Here is a 13,030-nt window from a genome sequence, read left to right on the forward strand (position 1 = left end):
CGATGAACAAGATCTTCAGTAGTTACAAAATGGGCATCCCATGGAAAAGTAGAGTTTTACTTGTGGGTTATCGGGACACATCGCTTTAAAAATAGGTTAGGTTAGTTGTAATTTATTGAAATAAAATATAACTTTCAAGTATGTCATTTATCCACATTAACCTAACCTATTTTTAAAGCGATGTGTCCCAACAACCCACATGTACCAGCAGAGTTTTCAACATGGTCAAATAGACTACCTCCACCACACAGGTGCTGTATTACAACTAGTACCATCAGCTCCTTTAACAAAGGTTGAGACTCATCAGTGTGCTACCTATAGCCTTTTATTATTACTTACAGGATACATCAACTAAATTACAGAAACAAAACTATAAAAATGAAAATGTGGATTAAAACAATAAAGTATCCATGCGTATGAAAACATTTACAGAAATATATAAGGGGAATACATAGGAATATGGCTGAAACAACCAAACAGTTGTAGGCCTATTAACCTATCAATTCAGGTAAATATGGATAAATTCCTAAATTAACAGCTTAGGTAACATAATTCCTTTTCAAAATTCTACTGTCTAATGGTATAACCTTTATTTCTGATCCAGAATAAAATGCAAGTTACTTAATTTGTGTAAGACACAGTACACAACAAACATAAAAACAGTATACAAAGCAGTGATTCCTGAAACAAATGCAAAGTGAGCAGCACAAAAATGTCTCACCTGGTGGACACGTCCATCCGTGACATGTCGGCAGCAATCCAAAAACTCCAACAAGTAACTCCAAAACAGAAATATAGAAAGCTACTTACCAATGAAGCCAGTCATTACTTTAATTCTGCCAAACAAAAATGTATTTATAATACTATCTGCTATGTAACAGGATATTTCATAAGATCATCCTCAGTGTGGGTCAGCTACTGGGGGGGTGGGGGATGTAAAGACTGAAATGAAGACCATCAACTATCATAGAGTCAGGAATTTCTTTACTGAGTGACTTTCAGCTCCTCAACAAAGATGGTTATTAGCAGTCCCATAAATTCTACTTTTGAAAAATTTCTGAATTACATATTAGTTACCCTCAAATAGAAATTGTAACACATCTTTTGTGGTTCCTGTGATTATGAAGGGCTCCTCCTTTTCTAACCAAAGTAACAGCTCTTCCAGCTGCATAAAGCCATCTTGAAACATATGCAAATGCATCAAAAGGAAAGGTCAAAATAAATGTTAGTTTAAGTTACCACAATATGAAGAAACCATTCTACGTGCTTCACCACACTTTGCATCTGCATGTCCCAAACCAACCGTTAAATGAGATAAGAATTGAGAATGTGAACACAGTCATGTCCTATCAAAAGATTCACTTGGAGGGACTGAAAAAAACCATGGAAGAACTCATGATATCTGCACCAAAAACCCAGGACCTTTCAAATAAACAGGGTGAACTACATGCTAAATATGAACCATGACATTCAGTCTGTCACATTTTCATAGAGAAGAATCTCTGCCAAGTGTTGTGAACAAAATGCAAACATTTATGACTAAGATAAAGTGGTTACAATGGCAAGATCTAAGAATGTTTCCAGTAGTATGACCACCGGCCGAAGAAGATGGGAATTACTTCTAAGGTGGCATACAGTAAAACTTGTAGTGGCAACAGGCAAGCTAACAGAAGTAATGACTCTGCCATGCATATTTAACAGATTGCATGTAACACACCTTAATCCCATGTAAGTTCTTCTACCAAAACCAAACCCTTGTAAGCCTACAAAATAAAAGACTTCACCCACAGCCTGACACAAAAGACATCTGAACTACTGGATTTAGGCAAAATACACTACAAAGACAGGTTTTGCATATATCTAAAATGGTTTATTATTTTCCAATCATAATTCATCTTACTAACAGACTGGATGATTGGGGTTCAATCCCAATAGAGGCAGAGGATTTTTCCTCTAGCCTCTGCATCCAGACTGGCTCTGGGTCCCACCCAGCCTCCTATACAATTGGTACCGGGGTTTTTTCCTGGGGGTAAAGTGTGGCTGTGGCATAATGCTAACCACTCACCCCCATATGTTCTATCCTTAATTTCATCAAGGACCTCATTTCTGTGTGTTATTGTTGTTTCCAGATACTTAGTTATTTTACATTTATGTTTGTGTAACTTACATCATTCTGGGCTCTTCTGACCAGTAATGAACCCCCAGATTCCATAAAATGCAGAGACTTCAATGCCTAAATGAGTGACTATTAGCTTTGCAAGAGAGGTTCTGTTCCATGGAGTTAGCAAGTTATTCTATTTCTGTTGGAAACAAAAGTAACTACTATAGTTGAAGAATAAAAATGAGATTAAGTAGATTGGTCACATTTGTTCTATTTCAGGAAATAATTACAACTTCAAGAATTTCAGACGAACACTACGCCAAGTTCATGTAGGAATCATTTTAAGAAAGTTCAATACAATTAAAGATCTTCAACATTTCTCAACCCAGGTTCCCATATTTAGAAATGTTACATTTTTCCACTGCCTATGAAAGTCAGTGTACTGTGCCCTTCCAGATTGCACCATATTATGACTGATACAGCTCAACACCGTATTTATTCTCTCCCTCTAGTCACATACTGAACCATGTGTATTTGAATAACCCTCCTCTTAAAACTCTGACAGAATAATGTTTATATTCCACTTGTAACAAAACAGATAAATTGTAAAAGTGGATGTGAACATACATAAGGTCAAACAGTACTGTTACCAATCGGAAGATAATATATGATAAAGCAGCAACAGTAAGATAAATTTTATAGTAATCACAATGTAATAAAACCTGTTAACTATATTCACACTAATATCTACTAACTGCATACAAATTTAGAACACACACTCAGTCTTCACTATCAGTCTTAGTTCTTGCATAATTTTCCAAGGTCAGAGTGGGAACAGAAGTATCCGTAGATTTGACACTGGCTAAATGTGTAGCTGCACCCAATATTCTTGGATTCAAGTCAGCTGAATTGGTATGGACCATAATGAAGCTATCGTGTAGGCAATGCAGGGGGTTTTCTTGGCTATCACAAACCATGCTGAAACTGCTGTCATTATGTGTGGTACAAGAAACTGTATTGACAGCAGTTGACGTTTTGGCTGAGGACTTGTCAGGAACACTTACATTGTTCAGAGTAATTTCATGAGCATCAGGCACGTTCGGAGCAACTACTAAATTCTCACAGCTGATACCACTCTCCACTGAAAGTTCACTTACTCTTTCATCATTTCCAAAACTACAAATGGTATCTGGACCTAATACAGCATCGTGATCACTGTTTATTGTTAATGAAATTGCATTACCAACCTGACAGTTTCTGTCCACTTCTTGCATGGGCTGTTGACTGGAAATGAAGACTGTTCCAGCTAGTACATTCAAATATTCAGAGTCTCCTCTTAACTGTGTGTTTTCTATGGACTCCAGCCCTCTTCCAGAGTCCAGAAGTGAGTCCCTTTCACCTGGGATGTCGTCCGCACTGTTGTGAGCTATTGACCTGGCTTCAGGACCGGCACATGGTAGGTTTTCGTGAGAGATATAAGGAGGAGGAGGGCCTTCTCTGGGAGGAGAGGCAACAATTTCACAGTATGGAGGTGGATTCATAGGCCGCCTCATAAACTGAACACCATTATTAATATTGTAAGTAACCGAAAGACCAGTATGTGGAGAAACTGATGATGAATGTGGATAGAGGGAACGATTTAACCGCACATCTAGATCATAAAGAGGCATGTGCTGTAATCCATGATGGTGGTGGTGCTGCTGTGGGGCTCGGTTACCACTCCTAGCACCAGAGCAACGAGAGAGTAATAATGAACGTTTCATGTGGACACGACAAATTGCAACAACAAGAATTGTTACAATGAACATGAATGCCATAGAACAACCTTCAGGTTCGAAGGAGGAGGAACAAGGAGCAGCCAGAAGGAAAAAAATAGTCAATATTACGACAGTCATGTATGAGTACACATAATTATCATGAATTGCTATATCTTAAATAAAGACAGAAAGAGCAAGGTAGAAAAATTGTATTTGTCTCTTTGGAAAAATCTTACTTCGTAAAACCCAGAGTTTCACAATAACCCTTATATATATTTCCAAATTTCCTGTATTCATTGAAAGAACTGGCATCATTTACAGTCTGCAGAACAGCTACTTCAATGGAACATGAGTCATGACCATGCGTTGTGCAGATCACTTGAGTGGAGAACTCAAGGTCATGGCTCATGTCCCATTAAACTAGCTGTAAATTCAGAAGTATTGTTACGTGCAAGAGGAACTCACTTATACAAAGTTAAAAATATCTTAATTCCACTGAACACTGGTAAATTTTGCACCTCCAGCCCCAACTGCTCACATTAAAGCTGTCTTGACTGAGAGCAAATCTCTACTGTTCATTGGCATGTTATGCAGATGTTTTTGCAGTGACCCAAGCCAACCCTCCTACACAATGCTGGCAGTGCCATGCACTGCATTTCCCCTTGGAGACAGCTCCTAATCAAATGTATCAACTGACTACCATCTTTGCTTTGCTTGAACAAATTAGAGTACTTGTTATAGCTGACAATGAATACTGAGTGTATGGAACAGTTTTTTTTTTGTAGTGTTCTGTCTGACGACAGGTCCATATATTATGAACAGGATCCTTCCAACCTCTTCAGGTTGTCAGGGACCTGCTCATACATATATACATTCTTGGCAGAGATGATCAGAAGTGGTTTGCCATTGCCTTCTTCTGTGTGTGAGTGGAGTAATTGTTGGGATGCCACGGAGAAACTGGGGAAGCCCCCGGAGGAAAACTCCGTGATGCCTAGACCACGGCCTTGCCCAACACAAGTTATAAATTTGAGCACCACCGGGAATTGAACCCGGGACCCCAGGCTTACAAGGCTAGTGTTCTGACCGCTAGACCACCGTGGCGGTTATGGAACAGTATCCCAGTTAAATTTTGTTTGTTCTTGGAAACCTCAAGGTGATAATAAAAAGGTACAGACAGGGCTATTCATATTATGTCTCAGATCACTTTAAGATCCTAACAGTCTTTTGCTGAAACCGACCGCCACTTTCCCCCCAACATACCCTTCCTCTAACCCCTTTTTCATTCTCCACTTCAGGATCACCACCATAGCCCTGAAGACAATATGTTTCCCTGAAATGTTATGAGTCTATATGGTGTCCCAACCCATAAGAATTCTGTCAACATTAATCTTTTGATGGTATAAATTCCTCATAGCAATCACACAATATAAGCCCTGCTTTACAAGGACCTCAAATCAAACTTTATCAAATCGGAGACCATGTTATCCCTCCTGGATTTTAAGCATTTGCTCTGTTTTGTTCTTTTCTTATATCCCCTCACATCACTGGTTCATACTTGCTGCAAATTTAAGTTACTTATTTAGAAATATAGGGCATGTAACACTCACCTACAACTGTGTAAAGTGTATTCTGAAGGAATCCCATATCACTTAGACCCTGGGGTGGTGGTTCATTCGCGTATGCATCTAGATCCATGATTGCTGCATTAACACAAAACATATTTTTTAATAATACTCAAAAAGATGCCACTTGCATACAACTTTTAGAATGAATCCTTTGCAATCATACTTTAAAAGTGTACCAAAGAAAATTTTACAGCTTGTGTTGTGGGATGGAAAATACAAGTTCTCATTCAAGTAGAAATGCACTGTGCTCTAGAAATCTCAATGTGTGATCTAAAATTTTGTCAGTAAAATCATTTCACTTTTCATTCCTTTAAAGCAACAGCTAAAAGTGACATTCTCCATGATTAAGAAAGAAAGAAAATTATATATATGACGTAATAAAACTTCAAAAGACAATGGCTTTTCATGGTGCATATTCTGTTTCCCTCTTATATGGGGTTTAATTTGAGACTGCATTAGGGGGATGACGAAATTAAATGGAAGTTAGCTAGCATCAATACACATCAGATGAAAAAAAGCATTTTATTTACCATACTTTTTAAGTTTCAAGCTTCAAATAATGACAAGAATAAATAAATTTATCATGTACAATACAATTCATTATTTCCAGATTAATGTCTGTTGATTCACAAATCCTGTGCATCCGGATACAAATGTTGTCTTCTATATGTCATAATAATCATAGTACTGAGCTTTCTCTGTCACTCAACTCAACACATTAATCAACCACTATCTTGCCGGTAATCTGCTTGGCACTCTGCCTGTGTCACCTTTTAAAAGGGGCATAACAACTTTGGGAAAGGCCTGCCCAGTTCCATTACACTCTTCCAATAGTGGTGACATCACCAGCCCCTCAATGCCAGCTGACCTTGACAACAACAGCCAAAGAGACTGGGGGGTGGTGATAGCTGGTGCATGTGACAATACTGTTTCTACATATTTAATTTCTTTGTAGAAAATATCCACAGCCTATGTCAAAAAGGAATGGTATGAATTTATTTTGTTTTACACAACAGCGGAGTGTTGTCATTCACCACGAGAGCTGGTTGTATCATATATGTTATGCTTTGGGGTGGTCATGTCTAAAAATATAAAAACCACATCTTAATACAGTGGTTGTAAAGCACTTCCAAGAACTGAGCTTAATATAAATATATTTATGAAGCTCAGTTGTAGGCCGCAGTTTCTGAACCACTAAATGTAAAAACAAACTGTTTCCAAATTCACCACTTCTGAGAACATCCCAAACTATATTATTTACATCTATTTCATTGGTTTTGTCTGAATCAGGAATTTGTATAAATTATTCTAGCGAATATTTTCAACCTGTCATTCCACAGCAGAACAGTATTTGAGGCCTTTTACAGAATTACGTGAGGTTTGAAAAGTTGTGATTTATAACTGTCTATGGTAAAAGTGATTTCAGATAGTGGTTCATTGTTTTTTCCCTTTTAATTTTCAGCAACTCCATCATGTCTGTTCTCCTTGTAACTACCTCAGGAGTCACATACATTCAAATTCATGACAGTTATCTGAACACGTTTCCTGAAGAGATTTTAAAATATCTTTCTAAATCAAGACAAATTAACCACAGAAAGGAAGAACTAACTGGATGAAACCAATTAAACATGAAGACGTTAAACTGTCTGCCACCAGAGCTGGCAATTACATTTTTGCCTCTTTTATAGGGAGAAACAACGCAAAATACCGAAGCAGTTTTTCTTTCAGACTCACATTTAGACAGCTGAAGGCAACACGATGGCAGAACTCTCACAGTGCAGTTGGAATCATGATATGTGTCACAGCACCAGTCTATCGGAATACAGCGATGGTCGTCACAGTGAAGCTTGCTCTTACATGGATTTGGCCCTAGTAAAACAAAATCAAGTTGCAGGCAGTTAGCAGGCCTATGCATTCCTAAAGCACTAGACCATGTGGCCATGATCACTTGCAATTAACTCTGTTGAAACATTCTCCCCAGCACCTGAATGCACAAATATTTTATCATACCATAAAGAGTTGGTACAAATGCCATAACACAATGATCCTTTTAGATTCACAGAAAAGCCATCTAAATAAAAATGCTATCACGTTTTATTTCAACTGAAAATGCGAGTTCTTTGTAAAGGCAACAGAGTTTACAGCCATCCCTGATGGCAATTCCCATGTCTGTCACGTCTGCATTCCTGGTTCATGTTGGAGTTCCTGGGTTAAAATCATGGCCAAGGGACCAGCAAACCACACTGAGGGCATTTCTTAATTTCTGTGAGTCCCTCCATGTACATCTGAGATAGTATCTCAAACAGTCAGCATCCTTTCAAATTCATCACTTGCAATCATGCCAACATTTAAAGATAAATACTTTACGCAGTTTGAAAACTGCAAGAATGAATTACTCTAGCACCACAGTTCAGGTGCACATTTGTTTCCCCAAGTGTGTACAGAGGCCGTGACATGTATCTGGCTAATAGGCGGAGGCTGACTGCAGCAAATGCACTGGGTGATAATGCAAGATAAAGTGAAAAACACTGTTCTTACAGGTTGTGGTAATGAGCAGAATGAAATAATCTGTTTAGAACTTTAACAATATGGACAGATAAGAGACAACATTCTCTCATAAGTAGAAATCACTTAAATCTAGCAGTCTACATATGGGAAGCATTACAATTCTATAAATTTCAGAGCTACAGCTGCAGATCATTTGCAAATCTTCATTCTCACGCTGCTTACAATCCAAAGGTAATCCCCCTTTACACCATTTGGGTGGCCCTCTTAAGGATGATGCTGTATGGGGCCATCAACTTCAATTTGATAATCACAAAGTGAACATGGCAGACAGTGAATCAGAACATCTATAATGTGCAACTTTCTCTTCCTAGTTGGTGAAATATGTAAAATGTAATGAAATCTACATGTACAGATATTTTTACACACACTCTTACCAAATATTACAGTACATGTACTTTAAACTGCACTAAACCACCTCTTAAAAATTAAAAAAAAAAATAATGAAGATGTTATTTTTATGGTCGCCTTCACAATTTTCATTCTTCAAAATCAATAATGGATATAAGGTAGCCATAACAACAGAGGTAAAAGCAAACTACCACTATTTAATAAGGTGCATGAAATGGTTTATGAAAATATTTAGTAACTGTAAACATAATTTTGGTTTGGACACAATATTTGTACAACCTGAGAATGGTCCAAAATGGACTGAACCATATCACCCTAAAGAGAAAAGGTTGTGAGAGATAAAATTTTGATTTCAATTTAAGGGTTAACAATCATTCAATTTATTCAGGCTTACATGTCACTCCACATGATTATCCCCACTCATAATAAAGATATACTTCCCACATAACATTAATCTGATATAGAACTAGACACATTATTTGAAAACTACAAGCTTACCACATTCCTCCTCATACTCATCCTCTCCATCCCTGCAATCACGGAATCCATCACACAAGTAACGCCTCATGATACACACTCCATTTAAGCACTGGAAAAAGTGTGGGCCACATTTCTCTGAAATTCCAGAGGTGCAGTTTCAAACAATTTCATCTTCATTTTTAACTTGAATAAGAGCAACACTACTTTAACCAAACTATACATACTAAGCAACACACAGAAAGAGACATTTACAGTACATGGTCCTTATCCAATCACCACATTCATAAGAGAGAGTATTTATATAGGGATATACTTGGAAACACCATACACCACTGGCTAGAATTTGCAAAATTACATAATGCCTAAAGCTGACTGTAATTGAATTTGCCAGTAATAATGGCATGTGAATAGTAAGTAAGATAAACACATAAATAAAAGGGATTAAAAATAAATAAGAATGGAAAAATGTATTCTACAGAGTTAAAAAAGTTGCAAATGTGTTCTTTAAGTCATCTGGTGGATGTGATATCATACAGTTCATGATCACAGTGACAGATGGCAGCACAAATTGTCTATATGATTACTGATAATGGCAACATATATGAAGTCATTCATCATCGTGGTAGCTCATGGGTGGAGGCATCAACATACGGACCATCCTCTCATCTTACAAGTTAAAGCATCACATTGACATTAACAACTGGATGAACTTAAAGAGAGTGGTTTTTGACTACACAACAATGGTATGATTATACGCAAAGAGATGGATATCACATGCAATGAAACTGTCACACAGGATCATGGGCATTAATATGGTGGAGACATCCTCCCATGTCAAAAGTTTATGCATTATGAATTACAGGAAATTAAAGACTATGGGTTTGGATGAGTCTCCAATGGCACAATCTGCATACCAGATTCCAAGAAATCTGTACAGCTGTTCCAAAGTTTTATTTGGCAAAACCTCTACTTTCCAGAATGTTCTGAATATTTGGAGTTACTTTTATTAGGTCTTGCTGCTTTTCTAAAAATAGCATCTCCAAATATTCACAAATTGACCATCACCTCCTCAAGAAGAAATCTATTTTTAGACTACTTCTTTGGTATCCAGTACGAAGGGTTTAAGTGAAACATAATTTGTACTGACTTAAAGACCTTCTTACCAAGAACCAAACATTTAAGTATAAGTATATATTTTATATTATAATTGTAGTTTTTAAGGTATAACTAATATGAAACAAGACTCTATGAATACTGACCTATATAGTTCCCTGACATGACAGCTACTATATGATTTTGTGTCACAACTGTAACAACTGAACACCTCTTGGAATGATTGAAACCTGACAGCTTTCATAAAATACAAACCTAACCTAATGATGGTCAATTAAATATAAAACCATGCTGGGCTTCTGAGAAAATGAGATACTTTTATATGAACCTATGTTTGCATTCAATGATGTTAATGTATTGTTAAACTAGAAAACAATAGGTATGGAAATAAGGATTAAAATTATGGGTAAATTTAGTATGTAACTGTGATAAAAAAATTACATGCGTTATAATTATATTTAGGAATACATACTGTGCTTTACAATCACCAGCAGCGCCAGATGGAACTGCATCTGCTCTTCATCATTTATTGCTTCGCATTTATAATCCCCGCTATCACTTTCTTGCAAGTTCTGAACCACAATATTCACTGTGTTGTAGCCCTTATTCTGTAGAACTCTATTCATGCTGAAATATTATGCAAGTGACCATCAGCTAACCTATATTACTCTTTCTGAGCACCGGTATTACCATATTACAATAATTAATATTATACACAGTGGTTATGACATTTTCATGCACACAGCCTACTGATCCTTTCTACTGATAATATGCCTTCTGTCTGTCTGGTCGATAAACTTTTTTGCTTTTATGGAACATAAATCACCTGCCATTGGGTCCTATTCTTAACCACACCCTGACACACAACTTCCTTGTGATTACTTTCAATATTACAGTCATATCAAGGCCTATCTTTTCAACATAGTCTCTTCAATCTTGATTTTCAAACAAACTTTTAAAAGCACTTCTCATTTATCCATTACATGTTTCACAGATATCCCTGACATTTTTAATTAATTACTGGTGGGATAAATGATGGAGATGTACAACAGACAACTACTGGTCATAACACAGGTCAGTCAAAAATCAACCCCCCTCTATTCTACTTATCACACTAATGATATTTGTTAAAGCATACAGTCTGTGCAATAGAATCAAGTGCTTGAGATTTTCTAAGTCCCATACCAGAAGTGATGTAAATGTACAGCTGGCATCATAATTCCAGTCATTCATAATCTCCTTGTATTTGTCCATACGTTGTTTTTCTCTACCTTCCATTAACTACAGTGACTTATGCCAGACATCTATTAAGCAGACACCAATCTGTCTGCCTATTTTGAAGAAAAACATAATGTTAATAACTCTTCTTAAGACATGGATAGCACAAGTGTATGATGAACTTTACACACAAATTTGGTGTCCATTTAGTCCATGGCATACTATACAATAATAACAGCACACTCAAACATAAGAAATCAATTTACCGCTATCCCCGCCTTAAAGAGAGATCGGCACTGAGCAAAGAGTGGTGTTCTAACAGGATTTGACAACCTGAAACATGTATAATAGTACTTGGATTATGAACATTTATGATTTCACATACCTGTTTTGGGAATAGTACGGAGTATGAATTGCAATTTCAAATCTTGGTACTGAAATATTGCTTGCTGATGTTACTTTACAGGTAAGGTTTAACATATCACCTTTTCTCAATACAATAGGCTGTCCTGTGGATAACTGTGAGGAAGAAAACTCTAATCCATATAACTGTTTAGTAAGTTGTCCGGGGCCTAGAAAGGAAAAGTAATGCCACATAATAACTTTATTTTAAAGTTCGTAATTACATTACAGTGGATCACATTTTTTCTTTTTTTGTGATCTTGAGGTTAGGGTTCATAGCATCGACAAATTAATTACATACTGCTGCACCCACAGTTACAAGAACACAATTTATGTATATTTATCACATTACTTCATGACAGGTAAACCTACACTTCCACAGAAAATGCGACACTAGCGTGAAAGCAAACAACATATACATAAACACGGCCATATTTAATTCCCTCAAGGCCTTCTAGAGGCGTTTTCTTTTTCACTCTTCGCTCTACGCCTTCTAAACTTGTACGTCTAAATCATAGTTAACCGCCCAAAAAGACTTATTTTTGGTACTTCGCTTATCAGAAATCAGTAATCTTGGTAGCCGTATGGTGGTGCATTCCACAGACAACTCGTTAAGGCTCTATGGGACTTTCGTGACAATCTCTCTTGCCAAAAGGCGATGATGAACTGGTTAGTGATAAACTGTTTGCTGTATAAGTAAGAAACGTCACCGCACAGCACAATATAATATAGACTTTATAATTCCTATTGTGGCGTTATACTTTTCTTGGTAGAGATTATTCAGTTTTCTTTTAAATTCTGTACATTTATTAACAGACAACAAAATTATTGAACAAATAAATACTTTTAATTACCTCGGTTCCCTATCATATGAAGCAAAAAAAAACATAGATGTCAAACTTTCAGAATTTCTGACATGAGCCTTATCAACATGATTTTTGAACCATCAATAGTCTAAAACCAAACTAGAATAAAAAATATATACTACTTTGGCACTACCCACAATTTTATATGGCAGTGAAAACTGAATATTGAAAAAGGACAAAAACAGAATTACACATGCTGAGATGTAATTTATGAGACGTATTGCAAAGTACACTTGGACTATAAAATAAATGAAGACATACCTAAAGAGTTACAAACAGAACCCATTTCAGACAAATTTTTGAAATATAAAAACAATTGGTTTCAACATGTTAATAGAATGTAGAGACAGACTTCCAAAATTATTTAAAAATTACACACCATGTGGACGAAGAAACCCTGAAAGAGACTTTTACGCTTCGAGGCCAGAACGAGTCAGTATGACCTAACTCCTTGACCATTTGATATTTATTTATTTTGGTTAAACAAAATTAACTGTGTATATATACTGAGAAATATTGTAATTTATATACTAAGATCACCTACTTCTAAAA

At 36.6% G+C, this 13,030-nt stretch overlaps 1 protein-coding gene across 3 annotated transcripts; it reads right to left on the minus strand.

The window, feature by feature from the left end:
• Window positions 1-303: 303 nt before the first annotated feature.
• Window positions 304-12,316, minus strand: LOC110838165 (uncharacterized). 3 transcript variants are annotated; one of them, XM_022081089.2, is made up of 7 exons: window positions 11,985-12,316; window positions 11,596-11,782; window positions 10,465-10,619; window positions 8,898-9,014; window positions 7,218-7,352; window positions 5,466-5,558; window positions 304-3,926 (listed from the first exon to the last, which is right to left on the minus strand). In XM_022081089.2, exons 1-7 carry the CDS (start codon window positions 12,043-12,045, stop codon window positions 2,881-2,883), a joined length of 1,794 nt encoding a protein of 597 aa, XP_021936781.1. In that variant the 5' UTR covers window positions 12,046-12,316; the 3' UTR covers window positions 304-2,880. The 3 variants fall into 3 exon arrangements, with proteins under 3 accessions (XP_021936781.1, XP_021936782.1, XP_087214453.1); XM_022081090.2 differs by having other exon boundaries at window positions 11,914-12,027; XM_087358327.1 differs by lacking the exon at window positions 11,985-12,316 and adding an exon at window positions 11,178-11,323 and having other exon boundaries at window positions 11,596-11,724.
• Between the last annotated feature and the right edge of the window lie 714 nt (window positions 12,317-13,030).

This window comes from Zootermopsis nevadensis, unplaced genomic scaffold (genome assembly GCF_977971745.1).
Source record: "Zootermopsis nevadensis isolate Lab colony 2312 unplaced genomic scaffold, Znev_1.0 Znev_ptg000030l, whole genome shotgun sequence".
In the NCBI taxonomy this organism is placed as follows: domain Eukaryota; kingdom Metazoa; phylum Arthropoda; class Insecta; order Blattodea; family Termopsidae; genus Zootermopsis; species Zootermopsis nevadensis.